General features: G+C 47.5%; 1 protein-coding gene across 2 annotated transcripts in view; it reads right to left on the bottom strand.

Annotated features, from left to right (window-relative positions):
- The window catches only part of GTF2F2 (general transcription factor IIF subunit 2), a 423,942-nt gene that overhangs the window by 293,645 nt on the left and 105,429 nt on the right, over nt 1-24,868 (bottom strand). Inside the window, exon 5 of one of the 2 annotated variants that reach the window (XM_063952831.1) lies at nt 7,187-7,222. The exons of the other annotated variant lie outside the window; for it this stretch is intronic. Coding sequence (XP_063808901.1) covers nt 7,187-7,222 — 36 coding nt within the window. The remainder of the gene's footprint in view (nt 1-7,186; nt 7,223-24,868) is intronic. 2 annotated transcript variants of the gene reach the window in all.

Below are 24,868 nucleotides of genomic sequence, written 5' to 3' on the forward strand. Positions count from 1 at the left end.
GAGGTGGGTAAATGGGGACATGTAGGTAAGCATCCTTGATGTCCAGTGATACCATAAAATCCCCCTCTTCCAGGCTTGCAATAACCGCCCTGAGCGATTCCATTTTGAATTTGAACTTCCTTATATAAGTGTTCAAGGATTTCAAATTTAGAATGGGTCTCACCGAACAGTCTGGTTTCGGTACCACAAACATTGTGGAATAGTAACCCCGTCCCTGTTAAAGGAGGGGAACTTTGATTATCACCTGCTGGAGGTACAGCTTGTGAATTGCCGCCAGTACTACCTCCCTTTCCTTGGGAGTAGCTGGCAAGGCTGATTTGAGGTAACGGCGAGGGGGAGACGTCTCGAACTCCAGCTTGTATCCCTGAGATACCACTTGTAGAACCCAGAGATCCACCTGTGAGCGAACCCACTGGTCGCTGAAGTTCCGTAGACGGGCCCCCACCGCACCTGGCTCCACCTGTGGAGCCCCAGCGTCATGCGGTGGACTTAGTGGAAGCAGGGGAGGATATTTGTTCCTGGGAACTGGCTGTCTGGTGCAGCTTTTTCCCTCTACCCCTGCCTCTGGGCAGAAAGGACGCGCCTCTGACCCACTTGCCTTTCTGGGGCCGAAAGGACTGTACTTGATAATACGGTGCTTTCTTAGGCTGTGAGGGAACCTGAGGTAAAAAGTCGACTTCCCAGCTGTTGCTGTGGACACGAGGTCCGAGAGACCGTCCCCAAACAATTCCTCACCCTTATAAGGCAAAACTTCCATGTGCCTTTTAGAATCAGCATCACCTGTCCACTGCCGAGTCCATAATACTCTCCTGGCAGAAATGGACATTGCATTAATTCTAGATGCCAGCAGGCAAATGTCCCTCTGTGCATCCCTCATATATAAGACTACGTCTTTAATATGCTCTATGGTTAGCAAAATAGTATCCCTGTCAAGGGAATCAATGTTATCTGACAGGGAATCAGACCATGCTGCTGCAGCACTACACATCCATGCTGAAGCAATAGCAGGTCTCAGTATAGTACCTGAGTGTGTATACACAGACTTCAGGATAGCCTCCTGCTTTCTATCTGCAGGCTCCTTTAAGGCGGCCGTATCCTGAGACGGCAGTGCCACCTTTTTTGATAAGTGTGTGAGCGTCTTGTCCACCCTAGGGGATGTCTCCCAGCGTAACCTATCCGTTGGCGGGAAAGGGTACGCCATTAGTAACCGCTTAGAAATCACTAATTTCTTATCCGGGGAACACCACGCTTCTTCACACAATTCATTTAACTCATCAGATGGGGGAAAAGTCACTGGCTGCTTTTTCTCCCCAAACATAATACCCTTTTTTGTGGTAACCGGGTTAATGTCAGAAATGTGCAACACATTTTTCATTGCCGTAATCATGCATCGTATGGCCCTTGTGGATTGTACATTTGTCTCATCCTCGTCGACACTGGAGTCAGACTCCGTGTCGACATCTGTGTCTGCCATCTGAGGTAGCGGGCGTTTTTGAGCCCCTGATGGCCTCTGAGACGCTTGGGCAGGCGCGGGCTGAGATGCCGGCTGTCCCAAAGCTGCTACGTCATCGAACCTTTTATGCAAGGAGTTGACACTGTCGGTTAATACCTTCCACATATCCATCCACTCTGGTGTCGGCCCCGCAGGGGGCGACATCACACTTATCGGCTCCTGCTCCGCCTCCACGTAAGCGTCCTCATCAAACATGTCGACACAGCCGTACCGACACACCGCACACACACACAGGGAATGCTCTGACTGAGGACAGGACCCCACAAAGTCCTTTGGGGAGACAGAGAGAGAGTATGCCAGCACACACCAGAGCGCTATATAACAGAGGGATTTACACTAATACAAAGTGAATTTTCCCCCAATAGCTGCTTATATCACCTTTTGCGCCTAAATTTATGTGCCCCCCCTCTCTTTTTTACCCTTTCCGTAGTGTATACTGCAGGGGAGAGCCTGGGGAGCGTCCTTCCAGCGTTGCTGTGAAGAGAAAATGGCGCTGGCTGTGCTGAGGAAGATAGCCCCGCCCCTTCAGCAGCGGGCTTATCCCGCTTTTTTAATAATATTTATGGCGGGGGATTAGGCACATATACAGTTTAGAACTGTATTATGTGCATTTTGCCAAGTAAGGTATACAAATTGCAGCCCAGGGCGCCCCCCCCCAGCGCCCTGCACCCACCAGTGACCGGAGCGTGTGGTGTGCTGTGGGAGCAATGGCGCACAGCTGCAGTGCTGTGCGCTACCTTATTGAAGACCGGAGTCTTCAGCCGCCGATTTTCTCCTGGAATCTTCCGTCTTCTGGCTCTGCAAGGGGGACGGCGGCGCGGCCCTGGGAACGGACGATCGAGGTCGGGCCCTGTGTTCGATCCCTCTGGAGCTAATGGTGTCCAGTAGCCTTAGAAGCACAAGCTAGCTGCAAGCAGGTAGGTTTGCTTCTCTCCCCTAAGTCCCACGTAGCAGTGAGTCTGTTGCCAGCAGATCTCACTGAAAATAAAAAACCTAACAAATACTTTCTTTTCTAGTAAGCTCAGGAGAGCCCACTAGGTGCATCCAGCTCTGGCCGGGCACAGATTCTAACTGAGGTCTGGAGGAGGGGCATAGAGGGAGGAGCCAGTGCACACCAGATATAGTACCTAATCTTTCTTTTAAGAGTGCCCAGTCTCCTGCGGAGCCCGTCTATTCCCCATGGTCCTTACGGAGTACCCAGCATCCACTAGGACGTCAGAGAAAAGAAGGTTGAGATTTCTTTAAACTACTGGAAAAGGCATAAAGATACATACACAGCCCTCAGGCTCAGAATGTATCATGAACCTGTAACATACATGTTCAACCATGGCAACCCAGGGACCATTACCATGACAAAAGGAAAAGAACACAAATGAAGAATAACACTTCTAAGCTTCTAATTCCACCAGGACATGTGCACAGCTGACACAGTCACATACAATGTACTGGGATGAACATGGGCATTATTTAAAAAAAAATCAGTACTTAAATTTAGTGGTCAAAAGATGTTTATTTTGTAATGGTATTTACTAAACATTTGTACTCACTACATGGTCAATGATTCTGATGATGGTTGCCAAGGCAACTACATTTATGGTTGTTGTTTTTTTTTTACAGCTGATACAAACTAGATCACGGTACACACGTAAAGAAAAATGCAATATCATATACATTGTTAACAGCACATTTAATAAAAAAAATGTTTATTGAAAAGTCACACAGAACAGTAACAGTCATATATACCGTACTGTGCAAAAGTTTTAGGCAGGTGTGGAAGAAATGTTGCAAAGTAATAATGCTTTCAAAAATAGAAGTGTTAATAGTTAATTTTCATTAATTAACAAAATTGAAAAAATTAACAGAAGACCAGCCTAAATCAAATGAATATTTGGTGTGACCACCCTTTGCCTTCAAAGCAGCATTAATTATTCAGGTACACTTGCACACAGTATTTGAAGGAACTTGCAGGGAGGTTGTTTCAGACATCTTATAGAACTAAGTAACTAACTAACTTCATATTATCTCATAATATATATTATACACACATACATAAATTTACACATACACTTACTCTGTATAACTATATACTTGCATACATACTGTATATCCACAATAATAGAGACAGTATTCGTCATGCTTAACTAACAAATGCTCTGTTTGTTGCCCTCCACGGCTTTCCGCATGCATATGAACAAACCCCTGCATCAGTCCTACAGACTCTCACAGTAGCATAAGGTAGTAAATCAGCCCATATACATGTTTAGGAGCCAGACCATTATGCCTAACTAAAATATATGTAAACTTGTATAGACACCAAACGTGCCCCTTTAATGCTCCTGAGACTTCCGTACATGCCATCCGACTACCACACGTGCCACTACAATGGCCACATGCCTTCCCCTGGGCCCCAATCCAGTGTGCCAGACACATAAGTGCCACAAATTCACACTGTGCCATACACCACACCTCCCAACATATGGAAGTATGAAAGAGGGACTTTGGGCACATGCCCGATAAAGGGGCGTATCTTGTGGAAAAGGAGGCACGGTCTCACATCACACCCCCGCTTCTGTCACTCTGGTGGAATTCCCAGAGCGCCCTGAGCAGCTGAGATGACCCCAGGCTCACATGCACAGCATCATTTTAAAATTCAACCGAGTGCTCCCCCAAGAGTGCTTTTGTAAAATCTGGTCACTTTTGATGGTGGCTGCTTGTTCCTCCGTCTGCCAACTAACTGTAGGTAGATCGACTGTATGAATCTAGAAATGGGTTGAGAGGACAAGTACCTAACAGTGTAATACTTTCAAAGACTGTGGCACGTTGGAGGGTTTGAGGTAAAGTGTACCTGTACAGAAACAATGCACCACACACCTAGTCCTACAAGTCTGATTAGCAGCTGACAGGTCTGGCCATCTGCATTCTACTGTAGAACGCAAGACGCTCCTTGCAAAGGTCACAGCCACTGCTAGCATCCTTAGCAAAACAGTGACTACTGATCCTAATGAGTCTCTCAAATCTTGCTATTACTTTCATTAACTGCAACAACCTCATGTTACATGGGGCTTGCAGTTCTAGGAGCTTGAGGGTCATGTCACCCTCCACTGACAAAACCATAGTTCTGCTAACAAACTGCAAGTGAACTCGACAGATAGAGTTGTAGAACAAAAAGTCAGTAATGTTATATTTTGGAAGATGTCCAGATATAATTAAGTTCGTGCCTATATTTATTATGATTGGCATCATGTTAGCTGTATTGTGGGCACTGAGACATTTAGAGGGATGGCAGCTGTCACGTCAAATGCCATGCCCAATCAGTCCTGAGATGAAATTATTGCTGGTCTAGAGAATGCGTAGCTTTGTTGCTACCTCATCTACATCTGGAATTTTTGAACCATCTAACCAGATTCACCACCAGGAGACTTGCTGTTTGCATTTATTCTACTTTCTGAAAGAATGAACAAAAACCTCCATATGTAATAATATTGAATATTTGTAATTATTCAGTCATGGTGACATTTAATTTCAGCACTGTATGTGCAATATTAATGTATAAAGAGCCCAATAAATGCTTAGTTTGACCCAGTGGATTTTATGTTTATAGCTGGGTCCACACAGCATGTCAAATTTTGGACTACGACAATGACAATCAAGCACATCAAAAAGCCCAATGAAAGTAAATACTTAAATGTATTTACGGTGTCTGAATTTTAGTTTTTTACTAACCAGATGCCATAAAACAGCTAAACATCAACTAATGGTAACCATATGCATAATAAATAGGAATCATTAAAAATGTATTCATTTTTGTTACAAATTTACAGGTAAAAGTTGGCATGATGATTCCAATATACAGAGAAACATTGCAGGACAAAAAACAGGCTCAACTACCTGCTCAGATCTGTCCAATCAGCTGCCTTCAAACTCAAACTTGTACCCCTTAATACCCATAGTATGATCACCACAGCTTCTATGTAACACTTGCTTAATTCATTTCGGGTCATAAGCATGTACTGTCGCTTTAATGAATCCCTGTAAAGCACATACATTTCTCTTTAAATACGTCAATCCTTTGTATTGGAATAAGCTGTGAAAGATTATGCTCAATAGGTAGATATAACAAGCAATCAGTGACGTTCAGAAAACCATGAAAATGTATTTAAGCTACTCTGAGATTTAGGCACGTTCACAGATTAGACCAGCTCAATGGCGAGTGTGTCTTTGTATCTCCGCTCTATAGGAAATAATAGAGCCTTGGGCAAAAGAAACTGGATATTTATTAATGGTTTTGTATTCTTGAAATCAAATGCAAAGAGTATTAGAATTATTTAACTAAAGATCATACACTGTTCTTTCATCTGAAAAGTAGCCAATCCTACAGCTCATTTCAACCAACAGGCTCATTGGTCTACTTGGCCACTTTGCTGGTGACCCACTCAGATGCTGTTGGGCCATTCAAACGCAGAGGCTGTATCACTTCTAATGCAGACAGACACATAGGTCAATAGTGATCATGTTGTTTTCCTTTCTATTTTAATAACACTATTATCTGACATTGCAGCTGACACGGGGACAGCTAAAAAAAAGAAAAAGAAAGAGAAATATTGGGCCAACTGACTGATACACCACAGCATGGCCATCTAACATTGCTGCATGACAAGAACTACCAGTATGCAAAATAATAATAATTTTATCAGGGACGTTACACCAGAGTGAACAATGTAATCAGAAGATGGCTATTTGTGAGGTCAAACTGACTGACCAATCCTGTCACTTGGTTCTCAGGATTAAATGGTTGACTGTCACATGTACAGTATAGCCTTTACAAAATACTCTAAAACCAGAATTAAAATATTTCTGCATTCCAAATATTTTACAGTATAGCAAAAGAGGGCACCAAGGTTTCAGAGCAGACTGTAGCAAAACACAAGTCAACACTGGGCAAAATTATATTAAAATCGGCAAATCCGGCCATTCCCATTATCTGTAATTCTCCTTACACAGTGCAATGACATGGTGCAGGAGAACAACTTGGCACATCAGTCAAATTTTATGGGGGTGAATTCTCAGGCACATAATACCTCCATTATACCAGTATGGAGGCTGCATGAAAGTCTTTTTAAAAAGGACATAACCCAGCTATTTTCTTTAACAATGCCTACACTTAGAAATGCATTTTGACAAAGTACTCCAGTTGTATTCAATACAGAAGATCGCAGAAGTAGACCAATTGTAAAATACTGCTGTTTGGTAATCTGTGTTTATTATTGCCATACAGTATGTGGACAGATCAATAGATACCTGGTCATCTTATTCGGATACGCACTTAAAAAAAAAAAGTCTTGATTTAGTAGTAAGGGGTGAAATCATGTAAACACAGGCTCGAACACAGGCATGTCCAAACTGCGGCCCTCCAGCTGTTGTGAAACTACACATCACAGCATGCCCTGACAGAGCTTTAACATTCGCTGACAGCAAAATTGTGTCAGGGCATGCTGGGATATGTAGTTTCACAACAGCTGGAGGGCCGCAGTTTGGACATGCCTGCTCTAACATCTATAACTGAAGAAAAATTATGTCTTAGCAACTGGATCAACAACAATATCAACATTACTAGTCTAGCAAAACAAATAAAATACAGTATAACAATATCCAACAGCACCAGAAGTCACTCACCAGTTGTCCTGATCTCAGATTTATCATCAGACTGTCCTAATAAAAAAATAATAAAAAAAACATTGTAAGACGCTGAATATATTTTAGCTTTACATGAGGAAATCACATAAGTAAGAATTTAAAACAATGAGGACAGTGGCATACAATGTTATTCTCTAAATAAGTCTTCCACTACTGCATATGTGTACAGAGTCAAACAAACTTATGCTCATGGCGCGCATCAAGTATCAGTCTCTTAAATACTCTAATGGAATCTTTTTAACACGTTAGTAGAATCAAAAGTAATCTCAGACAGGAGAAGATAACCTAAAAATATTGCCAGTGGCATACTGAACAGATATCACACTGTATGCATGCTGAATTAATCATGGTTGTTGGCAAGAAAACAGATGTATTTTATCTATCTTCCACAATCCCTTATAGACATTATGTGAAAGAATAGCCTGTAAGCGCTGTCTGACTGAGCATTTTACAGGAGTTCACATTTTCATATTACTAAAACGGAAAATAAATGTAACAAAATGTATATATAAACATTAAATTCACCAGAGTTTATAATTATTTTCCTGCATTTTCCTGTGTAATGTATGACACCATGAGAGCAAAGGAGAGACCTATACCCCTTTTCCACTAGAAGTCTCGGGTCGGACCTGGGATTTGGAACACGGTTCTAAGCCAGGTCAGACCTGAGACATACCCCTTTTCCACAATGGCACCAACCAGGGAATATCCCGGGTCGGCGCCATTTACACAGCACCAGGGTCCAGTGTCTTCTGGCTGGCGCTTGGGGATGACGTTATCTCCAAGCGCCAGTAAAACCGGCAGATCGGTACCCTCGGGGCATGGCCTCGGTCCCATTAGGCCATGCCCCAATGTGATGCTGCCCACCGTCACACTGGGGGCAAGCGCAGCACTCTGGAAGCTGCTGGGCTGCCCCCAGCCTCCGCACACACTTTCCCGGCCAGCGCTACTGTGTGCATTGCAAGACAGACAGCAGTGCTCCAAAAAGGAATTTTCTTCGGGGTGAATCCCCACCTAGTAATACGTTGATGAGTTTGTCTCAGAATTCCAGGAGCACCTCCAGCCAAATTAAAAGGTACATGAATTTCTCATATTAGATTAATTGTAGCTGGTTTTCGTTACATTTAGTATTGACTGTCTGTCTGGTGCAGGAGAATATACTGTTGTTGAAGATCATACAGGACAACATAGATTTTCAGAGCCCTTACAACATCCAAGGACTTTGACGGAACTGAGGAGTCAGTAGCAACTGGCACCACAATAGGCTGGTTGATATGAAAAGCCAACACACCCTTTGGAAGGAATTGCTGACGTGTCCGGAGCTCAGCTCTATCTTCATGGAAGATCAAGTAGGGGCTTTTACAAGACAAAGCCCCCAACTCAGACACACGTCTAGCAGAAGCTAAGGCCAACAAAGTGACAGCCTTCCACGTGAGAAACTTGACCTCAACCTCCTGTAGAGGCTCGAACCAATCTGATTGGAGGAACTACAACGCCACGTTAAGATCCCAGGGTGCCGTAGGTGGCACAAAGGGAGGCTTGATGTGCAGAACTCCTTTCAAGAAAGTCTGAACCTCAGGGAGGGAAGAGAGTTGTTTCTGGAAGAAAATGGATAAGGCCGAAATCTGGACCTTTACGGATCCCAACTTCAGGCCCATATCCACACCTGCTTGCAGGAAGAGGAGAAACCGTCCCAGTTGAAACTCCACCATAGGAAACTTCTTGGATTCACACCAAGATACATACTTTTTCCAAATGCAATGGTAATATTTAGATGTTACTCCTTTCCTAGCCTGTATCAGGGTAGGAATAACCTTGTTCGGAATGCCCTTCTGAGCTAATATCTGGCGTTCAACCTCCATGCCGTCAAACGTAGCCATGGTAAGTCTTGATAAGCGAACCTACTGTTGCAGTAGGTCCTCCCGAAGAGGAAAAGGCCTTGGATCTTCCAGCAGTAGATCCAGAAGATCCGCGTATCAAGCCCTTCTTGGCCAGTCCGGAGCAATGAGGATCGCCTCAACATTTGTTCCCTGTATGAGCTTTAGAATCCTTGGAATGAGTGGAAGTGGAGAACACACGTACAATGACTGGAACACCCACGGAGTCTCCAGGGCATTCACCGCCACTGCTTGTGGGTCTCTAGACCTGGAACAGTACCTCCGAAGTTTCTTGTTGAGACGGGAGGCCATCATTTCTATTTGGGGTACACACCAAAGATTTGTCACCTCTGTGAACACCTCTGGATGGAGGCCCCACTTTCCTGGATGGAGATCGTGTCTGCTGAGGAAGTCCGCTTCCCAATTGTCCACTCCCGGAATGAAGATTGCTGACAGCGCCAACGCGTGCCTTTCTGCCCAGAGGATGATTCTTGTTACCTCTGACATTGCCGCTCTGCTCTTCATTCCACCCTGTCGGTTTATGTAGGCCAGAAAAAAAGGCATTTGTTTCCCCCAGCACCCTGAATGATAACCGTAACCAGATATAAATTCCACATAATAATAGAATTCAGAGATCTTCGTTACACATATTTGCGCAAATGTGTTAATAAGCCCCAAAGCCGCATCAAGGCGTCTCTGTATATCTGGGGTCCCTAGCGCTATATCTAGGTGCAGGGTGTGGCACCCCAAAACACCAGCATAAGCCAGAAAGCCCAGCGTAGCATACCAATGAAAAAACTATACTGTTAATAAATTAGTATTTAGGAAGCCGAAGCTATAGAGAAAGTAATACAAAAATTAAATGCAATTCAAATAGAGAAATAGTGTTAAAAAAAATAAGAATTTACTCACCGGTAATTCTATTTCTCGTAGTCCGTAGTGGATGCTGGGAACTCCGTAAGGACCATGGGGAATAGACGGGCTCCGCAGGAGACTGGGCACTCTAAAAGAAAGATTAGGTACTATCTGGTGTGCACTGGCTCCTCCCTCTATGCCCCTCCTCCAGACCTCAGTTAAGGAAACTGTGCCCGGAAGAGCTGACACTACAAGGAAAGGATTTGGAATCCAGGGTAAGACTCATACCAGCCACACCAATCACACTGTACAACTTGTGATAACCATACCCAGTTAACAGTATGAACAACAACTGAGCCTCAGTAACAGATGGCTCATAACAATAACCCTTCAGTTAAGCAATAACTATATACATGTATTGCAGAGAGTCCGCACTTGGGACGGGCGCCCAGCATCCACTACGGACTACGAGAAATAGAATTACCGGTGAGTAAATTCTTATTTTCTCTGACGTCCTAGTGGATGCTGGGAACTTCGTAAGGACCATGGGGATTATACCAAAGCTCCCAAACAGGCGGGAGAGTGCGGATGACTCTGCAGCACCGAATGAGCAAAGGCAAGGTCCTCCTCAGCCAGGGTATCAAACTTGTAGAACTTAGCAAATGTGTTTGAACCCAACCAAGTAGCAGCTCGGCAAAGCTGTAAAGCCGAGACCCCTCGGGCAGCCGCCCAAGAAGAGCCCACCTTCCTTGTGGAATGGGCTTTTACCGATTTAGGATGCAGTAACCCTGCCGCAGAATGAGCTTGCTGAATCGTGTTACAGATCCAGCGCGCAATAGTTTGCTTTGAAGCAGGAGCACCCAGCTTGTTGGGTGCATGCAGGATAAACAGCGAGTCAGTTTTCCTGACTCCAGCCGTCCTGGCTACATAGATTTTCAAAGCCCTGACTACATCCAGTAACTTGGAGTCCTCCAAGTCCCGAGAAGCCGCAGGCACCACAATAGGTTGGTTCAAATGAAACGCTGATACCACCTTAGGGAGAAATTGGGGACGAGTCCTCAATTCTGCCCTGTCCATATGGAAGATCAGATAAGAGCATGACACGACAAAGCCGCCAATTCTGACACACGCCTAGCCGAAGCTAAGGCCAATAGCATGACCACTTTCCACGTGAGATATTTTAGCTCCACGGTCTTAAGTGGCTCAAACCAGTGGGATTTCAGGAAATCCAACACAACGTTAAGATCCCAAGGTGACACTGGAGGCACAAAAGGGGGCTGAATATGCAGCACTCCCTTAACAAACGTCTGAACTTCAGGCAGTGAAGCCAGTTCTTTTTTAAAGAAAATAGATAGGGCCGAAATCTGGACCTTTATGGACCCCAATTTTAGGCCCATAGTCACTCCTGACTGTAGGAAGTGCAGAAATCGCCCCAGCTGGAATTCCTCTGTTGGGGCCTTCCTGGCCTCACACCAGGCAACATATTTCCGCCATATGCGGTGATAATGATTTGCTGTCACATCCTTCCTAGCTTTTATCAGCGTAGGAATCACTTCATCTGGAATGCCCTTTTCCGTTAGGATCCGGCGTTCAACCGCCATGCCGTCAAATGCAGCCGCGGTAAGTCTTGGAACAGACAGGGCCCCTGCTGTAACAGGTCCTGTCTGAGAGGCAGAGGCCATGGGTCCTCTGAGATCATTTCTTGTAGTTCTGGGTACCAAGTTCTTCTTGGCCAATCCGGAACGATGAGTATAGTTCTTACTCCTCTCTTTCTTACTATCCTCAGTACCTTGGGTATGAGAGGAAGAGGAGGGAACACATAAACCGACTGGTACACCCACGGTGACACTAGAGCGTCCACAGCTATCGCCTGAGGGTCCCTTGACCTGGCGCAATATTTTTTTAGCTTTTTGTTGAGGCGGGACGCCATCATGTCCACCTGTGGCCGTTCCCAACGGTTTACAATCTGCGTGAAGACTTCTGGATGAAGTCCCCACTCTCCCGGGTGGAGGTCGTGCCTGCTCAGGAAATCTGCTTCCCAGTTGTCCACTCCCGGAATGAACACTGCTGACAGTGCTAGCACGTGATTCTCCGCCCATCGAAGAATCCTTGTGGCTTCTGCCATCGCCATCCTGCTTCTTGTGCCGCCCTGGTTGTTTACATTGGCGACCGCCGTGATGTTGTCTGATTGAATCAGCACTGGTTGGTTTTGAAGCAGGGGCTCTGCTTGACTCAGGGCGTTGTAAATGGCCCTTAGTTCCAGTATATTTATGTGTAGTGAAGTCTCCTGACTTGACCACTGTCCTTGGAAGTTCCTTCCCTGAGTGACTGCCCCCCATCCTCGGAGGCTCGCATCCGTGGTCACCAGGACCCAGTCCTGTATGCCGAATCTGCGGCCCTCGAGAAGATGAGCACTCTGCAGCCACCACAGCAGAGACACCCTGGCCCTTGGGGACAGGGTGATCAACCGATGCATCTGAAGATGCGATCCGGACCATTTGTCTAACAGATCCCACTGAAAGATCCTTGCATGGAACCTGCCGAAGGGAATTGCTTCGTAAGAAGCCACCATCTTTCCCAGGACTTGTGTGCAGTGATGCACCGACACCTGTTTTGGTTTCAGGAGGTCCCTGACCAGAGATGACAATTCCTGGGCCTTCTCCACCGGGAGAAACACCTTCTTCTGTTCTGTGTCCAGAATCATGCCCAGGAAAAGCAGACGCGTCGCAGGAATCAGCTGCGACTTTGGGATATTTAGAATCCAGCCGTGCTGTTGCAACACTTCCCGAGAGAGTGCTACGCTGACTAACAACTGCTCTCTGGACCTCACCTTTATAAGGAGATCGTCCAAGTACGGGATAATTATAACTCCCTTCTTCCGAAGGAGTATCATCATTTCGGCCATTACCTTGGTAAATACTCTCGGTGCCGTGGACAGACCAAACGGCAACGTCTGGAATTGGTAATGACAATCCTGTACCACAAACCTGAGGTACTCCTGGTGAGGTGGGTAAATGGGGACATGCAAGTAAGCATCCTTGATGTCCAGCGACACCATAAAGTCCCCCTCTTCCAGGCTTGCAATAACCGCCCTGAGCGATTCCATTTTGAACTTGAACTTCCTTATATAAGTGTTCAAGGATTTTAAATTCAGAATGGGTCTCACCGAACAGTCTGGTTTCGTTACCACAAACATTGTGGAAGAGTAACCCCGTCCCTGTTGAAGGAGGGGAACCTTGATTATCACCTGCTGGAGGTACAGCTTGTGAATTGCCGCCAGTACTACCTCCCTTTCCCTGGGAGCAGCTGGCAAGGCTGATTTGAGGTAACGGCGAGGGGAAGTCGCCTCGAACTCCAGCTTGTATCCCTGAGATACAATTTGTACAGCCCAGAGATCCACTTGTGAGCGAACCCACTGGTTGCTGAAGTTTCGGAGACGCGCCCCCACCGCACCCGGCTCCGCCTGTGGAGCCCCAGCGTCATGCGGTGGACTTAGTGGAAGCGGGGGAGGATTTTTGTTCCTGGGAACTGGCTGCCTGGTGCAGCTTCTTTCCTCTACCCCTGCCTCTGGGCAGAAAGGATGCGCCTCTGATCCGCTTGCCTTTCTGAGGCCGAAAGGACTGTACATGATAATACGGTGCTTTCTTAGGCTTTGAGGGAACCTGAGGTAAAAAAGTTGACTTCCCAGCTGTTGCCGTGGATACGAGGTCCGAGAGACCGTCCCCAAACAATTCCTCACCCTTATAAGGCAAAACCTCCATGTGTCTTTTAGAATCAGCATCACCTGTCCACTGCCGAGTCCATAATACTCTCCTGGCAGAAATGGACATTGCATTAATTCTAGATGCCAGCAGGCAAATGTCCCTCTGTGCATCCCGCATATATAAGACGTCGTCTTTTATATGTTCTATGGTTAGCAAAATAGTATCCCTGTCGAGGGAATCAATGTTGTCTGACAGGGTATCAGACCATACGGCTGCAGCACTACACATCCATGCTGAAGCAATAGCAGGTCTCAGTATAGTACCCGAGTGTGTATACACAGACTTCAGGATAGCTTCCTGCTTTCTATCCGCAGGCTCCTTTAGGGCGGCCGTATCCTGAGACGGCAGTGCCACCTTTTTTGTTAAGCGTGTGAGCGCCTTGTCCACCCTAGGGGATGTTTCCCAACGTAACCTGTCCGTTGGCGGGAAAGGGTACACCATCAGTAACCTCTTAGAAATCACTAGTTTCTTATCGGGGGAACTCCACGCTTCCTCACACAATTCATTTAATTCATCAGATGGGGGAAAAGTCACTGGCTGCTTTTTCTCCCCAAACATAATACCCTTCTTGGTAGTAACCGGGTTAACATCAGAAATGTGCAATACATTTTTCATTGCAGTAATCATGCATCGGATGGCTTTTGTAGACTGTACATTTGTCTCATCCTCATCTACACTGGAGTCAGACTCCGTGTCGACATCTGTGTCTACCATCTGAGCTAGCGGGCGTTTATGAGCCCCTGATGGCCTCTGAGACGCCTGGGCAGGCGCGGGCTGAGATCCCGGCTGTCCCAAGGCTGCTGCGTCATCGAACCTTTTATGTAAGGAGTTGACACTGTCTGTTAAAACCTTCCACATATCCATCCAATCCGGTGTCGGCCCCGTCGGGGGCGACACCACACTTATCTGCCCCTGCTCCGCCTCCACGTAACCCTCCTCAAACATGTCGACACAGCCGTACCGACACACCGCACACACACAGGGAATGCTCTGACTGAGGACAGGACCCCACAAAGTCCTTTGGGGAGACAGAGAGAGACTATGCAAGCACACACCACAGCGCTATATAACACAGGGATTTACACTATAATGAGTGATTTTTCCCAATAGCTGCTTATTATCCTATTTGCGCCTAAATTTATGTGCCCCCCCTCTCTTTTTTACCCTTCTTGTACAGGATACTGCAGGGGAGAGCCTGGGGAGCGTCCTTCCAGCGGAGCTGTGAAGAGAAAATGGCGCTGGTGTGCTGAGGAAGAAGGCCCCGCCCCCTCAGCGGCAGGCTTCTCCCGCGTTTTGTATATCTTAATGGCGTTTTTTTTTACATATATACAGTTTTCCAGACTGTATTATGTGTATATAGTGCCAAAAGGTATTCTTATTGCTGCCCAGGGGGCGCGCCCCCCCCCCCCCCCCCCCTACAGTGACCGGAGTGTGTGGTGTGCAGTGGGAGCAATGGCGCACAGCTGCAGTGCTGTGCGCTACCTTAATGAAGACCGGAGTCTTCTGCCGCCGATTTCATCTCCTTCTTCTGTCTTCTGGCTCTGCAAGGGGGACGGCGGCGCGGCTCCGGGAACGGACGATCGAGGTTAGGCCCTGTGTTCGAACCCTCTGAAGCTAATGGTGTCCAGTAGCCTAAGAAGCACAAGCTAGCTGCACGCAGGTAGGTTTGCTTCTCTCCCCTCAGTCCCACGTAGCAGTGAGTCTGTTGCCAGTAGATCTCACTGAAAATAAAAAACCTAACAAATACTTTCTTTCTAGCAAGCTCAGGAGAGCCCACTAGGAGCACCCAGCTCTGGCCGGGCACAGATTCTAACTGAGGTCTGGAGGAGGGGCATAGAGGGAGGAGCCAGTGCACACCAGATAGTACCTAATCTTTCTTTTAGAGTGCCCAGTCTCCTGCGGAGCCCGTCTATTCCCCATGGTCCTTATGGAGTTCCCAGCATCCACTAGGACGTCAGAGAAATTAATAAGTGAAAAGTGTTAGTAGAATGTAAAGGTATGCCACACTAAGGCCATCCAGCTCAGCCAGTCCAGAGGCACCACACCTCACACCTCCATTACCCCAATCTGGGTCTAAGATTAACCAGCAAAGAGCCACATGATAATGGCTCCTTACTACAATATGTCTAAGCTAAGAGATACCTACCTTGGAGCAACCCCATAATGGTCCATGTGGCATGTTAGGGCCTGCACCTCCTCCTAATGCAGGAACCTCTTTTTTAACACTATTTCTCTATTTGAATTGCATTTCATTTTTGTATCACTTTCTCTATAGCTTCGGCTTCCTAAATACTAATTTATTAACACTATAGTTTTTTCACTGGTATGCTACGCTGGGCTTTCTGGCTTATGCTGGTGTTTTGGGGTGCCACACCCTGCACCTAGATATAGCGCTAGGGACCCCAAATATACAGAGATGCCTTGATGCTGCTTTGGGGCTTATTCACACATTTGCGCAAATATGTGTAACGAAGATCTCTGAATTCTATTATCATGTGGAATTTATATCTGGTTACGGTTATCATTCAGGGTGATGGGGGAAACAAATGCCTTTTTTTCTTGCTTAGAAATACCCCTACCTTTCGAGCACCTGAATGATATCACTAAGCTAATTGAGCATCTACCAATACATATGTTTGTTGTGAGAGGCAGAGAGGTTCCTGCATTAGGAGGAGGTGCAGGCCCTGACATGCCACATGGAGCATTATGGGGTTGCTCCAAGGTAGGTAGCTCTTAGCTTAGACATATTGTAGTAAGGAGCCATTATCATGTGGCTCCTTGCTGGTTAATCTTAGACCCAGATTGGGGTAATGGAGGTGTGAGGTGTGGTGCCTCTGGACTGGCTGAGCTGGATGGCCTTAGTGTGGCATACCTTTACATTCTACTAACACTTTTCACTTATTAATTTTTTAACACTATTTCTCTATTTTAATTGCATTTCATTTTTGTATCACTTTCTCTATAGCTTCGGCTTCCTAAATACTAATTTATTAACACTACAGTTTTTTCACTGGTATGCTATGCTGGGCTTTCTGGCTTATGCTGGTGTTTTGGGGTGCCACACCCTGCACCTAGATATAGCGCTAGGGACACCAAATATACAGAGACGCCTTGATGCGGCTTTGGGGCTTATTAACACATTTGCGCAAATATGTGTAACGAAGATCTCTGAATTCTATTATTAGGTGGAATTTATATCTGGTTACTGTTATCATTCAGGGTGCTGGGGGAAACAAATGCCTTTTTTTCTTGCTTAGAAATAACCCTCCCTTTCGAGCACCTGAATGATATCACTAAGTTAATTGAGCATCTACCAATATATAGGTTTATGTAGGCCACCAGAATGTTGATTGGAAGACTGGATTCCAGACCTGACCACCTTCCTTGGAATCCGTGGTTAGAAGGATCCAGTCCTGAATCCCAAACTTGCGGCCCTCTAGAAGGCGAGGCAATTGTAGCCACCACAGGAGTGAAATCCTGGCTTTCGGCGACAGACGTATCCTCTGGTGCATGTGCAGATGAGATCCTGACCACTTGTCCAGGAGGTCCACTTGGAAGGACCGTGCATGAAATCTTCCGTACTGCAAAGCCTCGTAAGAGGCAACCATCTCTCCCAGAAGGCGAATGCACTGATGAACAGATACCCGGGTAGGTTTCAAGACAGCCCGGACCATACTTTGGATCACCAATGCCTTTTCCACCGGTAGAAATACCCTCTGCACTTCCGTGTCGAGGATCAAAGACAATCTCCTTGTCTGCTCCAAATGTGATTTTGGAAGATTCAGGATCCATCCATGGTCCCTGAACAGTCGAGTCGTGAGAGCAATGGACTGCAACAACCTCTACCTGGAAGATGCCTTTATCAACAGATCGTCCAGATAAGGGATTATATTCACCACCTGCCTGCGGAGGAGGATCATCATCTCCGCCATTACTTTGGTGAACACCCTTGGCGCTGTGGAGAGGCCGAACGGCAGTGCCTGGAACTGATAGTGACAGATAGGCAAATCTGAGATAAGCCTAGTGTGGTGGCCAAATCGGAATGTGGAGGTATGCATCCTTGATATCCAAGGATACCAGAAACTCTCCCTCCTCCAGCCCTGAGATCACCGCTCTCAGAGACTATATTTTTAACTTGAATTCCCTTAAATAAGGGTTTAGCGACTTCAGGTTCAAATCTGGCCTGACCGAACAATACGGTTTCGGTACCACAAAGAGGTTTGAATAGTAACCCTGGTTTACCAGAGGAGGTGGAACTGGAACAATTACATCTGCCCTTTCCAATTTGTGAATAGCTTTCTAAAGGATAGCCCTGTCTGACAGCAAAGCAGACCTGATTTAAAGAACCTGTGGGGTGGGAGCTCTTGAAACTCCAGTTTGTACCCCTGGGACACAATATCCTGTACCCAGGGATCCAGACCGGACAACACCCAGACGTGACTGAAATGTCTGAGCCTCGCTCCCACCTGCCCGTTCTCCAGGCAGGGAGGTCCACCATCATGCTGAGGATTTTGAGGACACAGAGGCAGGTTTCTGGTCTTGGGAACCTGCCGGGGCTGTTTTTTTGGATTTAGCTCGGCCACCCCTGAAGAAAGTGGTAGGAGTCTTGGACTTTTTAGCTTTTACAGACCGAAAGGACTGCACCAAGGACGTAGAAAAGGGTTTCTTCGTCGTCTGAGAGGCTGAGGGAAGAAAGGTTGACTTACCAGCGGTTGCCATGGAGATCCACGCATCCAATGCTTTTCCAAATAGAGCCTGACCTGTGAAGGGTAGGTTCTCCACACTTCTCCTGGATTCCGCTTCTGCAGACCTTTGGCGTAGCCAGAGTCCCCTGCGTGCTGAGACAGCCAATGGACGACGTCCTTGCAGTCAGATTACCCAGGTCCTTTATGGCATCCACCATGAAAACCCGCAGAATCCTGTATGTTACGTAAAAACAATTCAATGTCAGTTCTATCCATAGAATCTAAGTCCTCTAGTAATATGCCTGACCACTTTACTATGGCTTTAGAAATCCATGCACAGGCAATGGTGGGCCTTAATGCCACTCCTGAAGCAGTGTATATGGATTTGAGCGTAGTTTCAATCTTGCGGTCAGCCGTTTTTTTCAAAGCGGTAGACCCCGGGACAGGTAACCCCACCTTTTTAGACAGTCTAGATACAGAGGCGTCGACTATAATAAGAATTTACTCACCGGTAATTCTATTTCTCGTAGTCCGTAGTGGATGCTGGGAACTCCGTAAGGACCATGGGGAATAGACGGCTCCGCAGGAGACTGGGCACATCTAAAGAAAGATTTAGGACTATCTGGTGTGCACTGGCTCCTCCCCCTATGACCCTCCTCCAAGCCTCAGTTAGGACACTGTGCCCGGAAGAGCTGACACAATAAGGAAGGATTTTGAATCCCGGGTAAGACTCATACCAACCACACCAATCACACCGTATAACTCGTGATAGGAACCCCGGTTAACAGTATGATAACAAAAGGAGCCTCTGAACAGATGGCTCGCAATAACAACCCGATTTGTGTAACAATAACTATTTACAAGTATTGCAGACAATCCGCACTTGGGATGGGCGCCCAGCATCCACTACGGACTACGAGAAATAGAATTACCGGTGAGTAAATTCTTATTTTCTCTGACGTCCTAGTGGATGCTGGGAACTCCGTAAGGACCATGGGAATTATACCAAAGCTCCCAAACGGGCGGGAGAGTGCGGATGACTCTGCAGCACCGAATGAGAGAACTCCAGGTCCTCCTCAGCCAGGGTATCAAATTTATAGAATTTTGCAAACGTGTTTGCCCCTGACCAAGTAGCAGCTCGGCAAAGTTGTAAAGCCGAGACCCCTCGGGCAGCCGCCCAAGATGAGCCCACCTTCCTTGTGGAATGGGCTTTTACAGATTTAGGCTGCGGTAGTCCCACCGCAGAATGCGCCAGCTGAATAGTGCTACAAATCCAGCGCGCGATAATCTGCTTAGAAGCAGGAGCACCCAGTTTGTTGGGTGCATACAGGATAAACAGCGAGTCAGTTTTCCTGACTCCAGCCGTCCTGGAAACATAAATTTTCAGGGCCCTGACTACGTCCAGTAGCTTGGAATCCTCCAAGTCCCTAGTAGCTGCAGGCACCACAATAGGCTGGTTCAAGTGAAACGCTGACACCACCTTCGGGAGAAACTGAGGACGAGTCCTCAACTCTGCCCTATCCATATGGAAAATCAGATAAGGGCTTTTATAGGACAAAGCCGCCAATTCTGACACACGCCTGGCCGAAGCCAGGGCCAACAGCATGACCACTTTCCACGTGAGATATTTCAAATCCACAGTCTTAAGTGGTTCAAACCAATGTGATTTCAGGAACTCCAAAACCACGTTGAGATCCCAAGGTGCCACTGGGGGCACAAAATGAGGCTGAATATGCAGAACTCCTTTGACAAAAGTCTGAACTTCAGGCAGTGAAGCCAGTTCTTTCTGGAAGAAAATCGACAGGGCCGAAATCTGGACCTTAATGGACCCCAATTTGAGGCCCAACGTCACCCCTGCTTGCAGAAAATGCAGGAATCGACCCAGTTGAAATTCCTCCGTTGGGGCCTTCCTGGCCTCACACCAAGCAACATATTTCCGCCAAATGCGGTGATAATGTTTTGCGGTGACATCCTTCCTGGCTTTGATCAGGGTAGGGATGACTTCCTCCGGAATGCCCTTTTCCTTCAGGATCCGGTGTTCAACCGCCATGCCGTCAAACGTAGCCGCGGTAAGTCTTGGAACAGACAGGGCCCCTGCTGCAGCAGGTCCTGTCTGAGCGGCAGAGGCCAAGGGTCCTCTGAAAGCATCTCTTGAAGTTCCGGGTACCAAGCTCTTCTTGGCCAATCCGGAACCACGAGTATAGTTTTCACTCCTCGCCTTCGTATTATTCTCAGTACCTTGGGAATGAGAGGCAGAGGAGGAAACACATAAACCGACTGGTACACCCACGGTGTTACTAGAGCGTCCACAGCGATCGCCTGAGGGTCCCTTGACCTGGCGCAATATCTTTTTAGCTTTTTGTTGAGGCGGGACGCCATCATGTCCACCTGTGGTCTTTCCCAACGGTTTACCAGCATTTGGAAGACTTCTGGATGAAGTCCCCATTCTCCCGGGTGGAGGTCGTGCCTGCTGAGGAAGTCTGCTTCCCAGTTGTCCACTCCCGGAATGAACACTGCTGTCAGTGCTAACACATGGTTTTCCGCCCATCGGAGAATCCTTGTGGCTTCTGCCAATGCCCTCCTGCTTCTTGTGCCGCCCTGTCTGTTTACATGGACGACCGCCGTGATGTTGTCTGATTGGATCAGTACCGGCTGGTTCTGAAGCAGGGGCCTTGCTTGGCTTAGGGCATTGTAAATGGCCCTTAGCACCAGAATATTTATGTGAAGCGAAATCTCCTGATTTGACCACAGTCCTTGGAAATTTCTTCCCTGTGTGACTGCACCCCAGCCCCGAAGGCTGGCATCCGTGGTCACCAGGACCCAGTCCTGTATTCCGAATCTGCGGCCCTCTAGTAGATGAGCCCTCTGCAGCCACCACAGCAGCGACACCCTGGCCCCTGCTGACAGGGTTATCCGCTGTTGCATCTGGAGATGGGACCCGGACCATTTGTCCAACAGGTCCCACTGGAAAGTCCTTGTGTGGAACCTTCCGAATGGAATTGCTTCGTACGAAGCTACCATTTTTCCCAGGACTCGTGTGCATTGATGTACCGACACCTGTCCCGTTTTTAGGAGGTCTCTGACTAGAGATGACAACTCCTCGGCTTTTTCCACTGGAAGAAACACTTTTTTCTGGTCTGTGTCCAGAATCATTCCCAGGAACAGAAGACGTGTCGTCGGGACCAGCTGTAACTTTGGAATATTGAGAATCCAGCCGTGCTGTTGCAGCACTTCCCGAGAAAGTGCTACCCCCACTACCAACTGTTCCTTGGACCTCGCCTTTATCAGGAGATCGTCCAAGTACGGGATAATTAAAAACTCCCTTCTTGCGAAGGAGTATCATCATGTCGGCCATTACCTTGGTAAAGACCCTCGGTGCCGTGGATAACCCAAACGGCAGCGTCTGGAACTGATAGTGACAGTCCTGTACCACAAACCTGAGGTACTCCCGGTGAGGAGGGTAAATGGGGACATGCAGGTAAGCATCCTTGATGTCCAGAGAGACCCTGTAATTCCCCTCGTCCAGGTTCGCAATAACCGCCCTGAGCGATTCCATCTTGAACTTGAATCTTTTGATATATGTGTTCAAGGATTTTAAATTTAATATGGGTCTCACCGAACCTTCCGGTTTCGGTACCACAAACATTGTGGAATAGTAACCCTTTCCTTGTTGAAGGAGGGGTACCTTGACAATCACTTGCAGTGAATACAGTTTTTAGATAACCACCACACTGCCTCCCTGGCAGAGGGAGTTGCCGGTAAGGCAGATTTTAGGAAACGGTGGGGGGGGGGGGGGGGGGGGGACGTCTCGAATTCCAGCCTGTACATCTGAGATACTGTTTGAAGAACCCCGGGATCCGCCTGTGAGAGAGCCCACTGTGCGCTGAAATTTTTGAGACGGGCCCCCACCGTACCCGGGTCCGCCTGAGCAGTCCCAGCGTCATGCTGTGGACTTACCGGACGCAGGGGAGGACTTCTGCTCTTGGGAACTAGCTGTGTGCTCCCTCTACCTTTTCCTCTTGGCAGAAAAGATGAGCCTCCAGCCCTCTTGCTTTTCTGGGGCCGAAAGGACTGTACCTGATAATACAGTGCTTTCTTTTGCTGTGGGGTAGCTTGTGGCAACCAGTTTGATTTCCCAGCAGTAGCTGTGGAAACGAGGTCTGAAAGACCATCCCCAAACAGTTCCACCCCCTTATAGGGCAAAACTTCCATGTGCCGTTTTGAATCGGCATCGCTTTTACATAGCGCTTATTATTTGATGCCAGCCGGCAAATATCCCTCTGTGCATCACGCATGTATAAGACAGCGTCTTTTATATGCTCTATTGTCAGCAAAATATTGTCCCTATCCATAGTATTATCCGACAGGGAATCTGACCACGCAGCTGCCGCACTGCACCTCCATGCCGAGGCAATAGCTGGTCTCAATTTAATGCCCGTGTGTGTGTATATAGCTTTAAGGGTAGTTTCCTGCTTTCTATCAGCAGGTTCCTTTAGGGCGGCCGTATCCGGAGACGGTAGTGCCACCTTTTTTAATAAGCGTGTCAGCGCTTTATCTACCCTAGGGGGTATTTCCCAACGTGACCTATCCTCTGGCGGAAAAGGGTACGCCGCTTAGAAATTATCACTTTCTTATCGGGGGAAGTCCACGCTTCCTCACACACCTCATATTAATTTCTCAGATGCAGGAAAAACTACAGGTAGTTTTTTCTCACCAAACATAATACCCTTTTTTGTGGTACCTGGGATATTATCAGAAATGTGTAATACATTTTTCATTGCCTCAATCATGTAACGGGTGGACCTATTGGAGGGTACACTAGTCTCATCGTCGTCGACACTGGAGTCGGTATCCGTGTCGACATCTGTGTCTGTCACCTGAGGTAGCGGGCGTTTTAAAGCCCCTGATGACATTTGAGACGCTGGAACAGGCACAAGCTGAGTAGCCGGCTGTCCTATGTCGTCAAACCTTTTGTGTAAGGAGTTGACACCTTCCATAAGTCCATCCACACAGGTGTCGACCCCGCAGGGGGTGACATCACATTCACAGGCATTTGCTCCGCCTCCACATCATTTTCCTCATCATACATGTCGACACAGCAGTACCGACACACAGCACACACACAGGGAATGCTCTGACAGAGGACAGGACCCCACAAAGCCCTTTGGGGAGACAGAGGGAGAGTATGCCAGCACACACCAGAGCGCTATATATCACAGGGATATCACCTATAGAGAGTGTTTTCCCTTATAGCTGCATTATTATAATATACTGCACCTAATTTTTGTGCCCCCCTCTCTTTTTAACCCTTTCTGTAGTGCAGGACTGCAGGGGAGAGCCAGGGAGCGATCCTTCCAGCTGAGCTGTGAGGGAAAATGGCGCCAGTGTGCTGAGGGAGATGGCTCCGCCCCTTTTTCGGCGGGCTTTCTCCCGCTATTTTAATAATTCTGGCAGGGGTTAATATACACCTATATAGCCCCTGGGGCTATATATGGTGTCAGTTTGCCAGCCAAGGTGCTATTTATTGCTGCTCAGGGCGCCCCCCCCTAGCGCCCTGCACCCATCAGTGACCGCAGTGTGTGGTGTGCATGAGGAGCAATGGCGCACAGCTGCAGTGCTGTGCGCTACCTTGGAGAAGACAGAAGTCTTCAGCCGCCGATTTTCCGGACCTTCTTGCTTCTGGCTCTGTAAGGGGGACAGCGGCGCGGCTCCGGGAACGGACGACGAGGTCGGGTCCTGTGTTCGATCCCTCTGGAGCTAATGGTGTCCAGTAGCCTAAGAAGCCCAAGCTACCACCACTTAGGTAGGTTCGCTTCTTCTCCCCTTAGTCCCTCGGTGCAGTGAGCCTGTTGCCAGCAGGTCTCACTGTAAAATAAAAAACCTAAACTATACTTTCTTTCTAGGAGCTCAGGAGAGCCCCTAGTGTGCATCCAGCTCGGCCGGGCACAGAAATCTAACTGAGGCTTGGAGGAGGGTCATAGGGGGAGGAGCCAGTGCACACCAGATAGTCCTAAATCTTTCTTTAGATGTGCCCAGTCTCCTGCGGAGCCGTCTATTCCCCATGGTCCTTACGGAGTTCCCAGCATCCACTAGGACGTCAGAGAAAGGTGGGTTTTCCCACTTTTTCCTATCATCCTCAGGGAAAGGAAAAGCCACAAGAACCCTCTTTGGGATCTGAAATTTTTTCTCAGGATTTTCCCAGGATTTTTCAAATAATGCATTTAATTCCTTAAACGCAGGGAAGGTCAGGGAGGCCTTCTTCTTGTCTGTAAAGTAAGCCTCCTCTACCTGTTCAGGTGGTTTGTCAGTAATGTGTAACACATCCCTAGTAGCCTCAATCCTCAGTTGCACCCCTCTTGCCAGAGAAGCCTCACCCCCCCCCCCCCCTCCTGCAAATCCGCATCACCCTCTGCCATGTCAGAGTCGGTGTCCGTGGCGATCTGCCTAATCTGAGCAAGCGCAAGTTTCTTGAATGCACCA

The sequence above is a fragment of the Pseudophryne corroboree genome, chromosome 2, assembly GCF_028390025.1.
Source record: "Pseudophryne corroboree isolate aPseCor3 chromosome 2, aPseCor3.hap2, whole genome shotgun sequence".
In the NCBI taxonomy this organism is placed as follows: Eukaryota; Metazoa; Chordata; class Amphibia; order Anura; family Myobatrachidae; genus Pseudophryne; species Pseudophryne corroboree.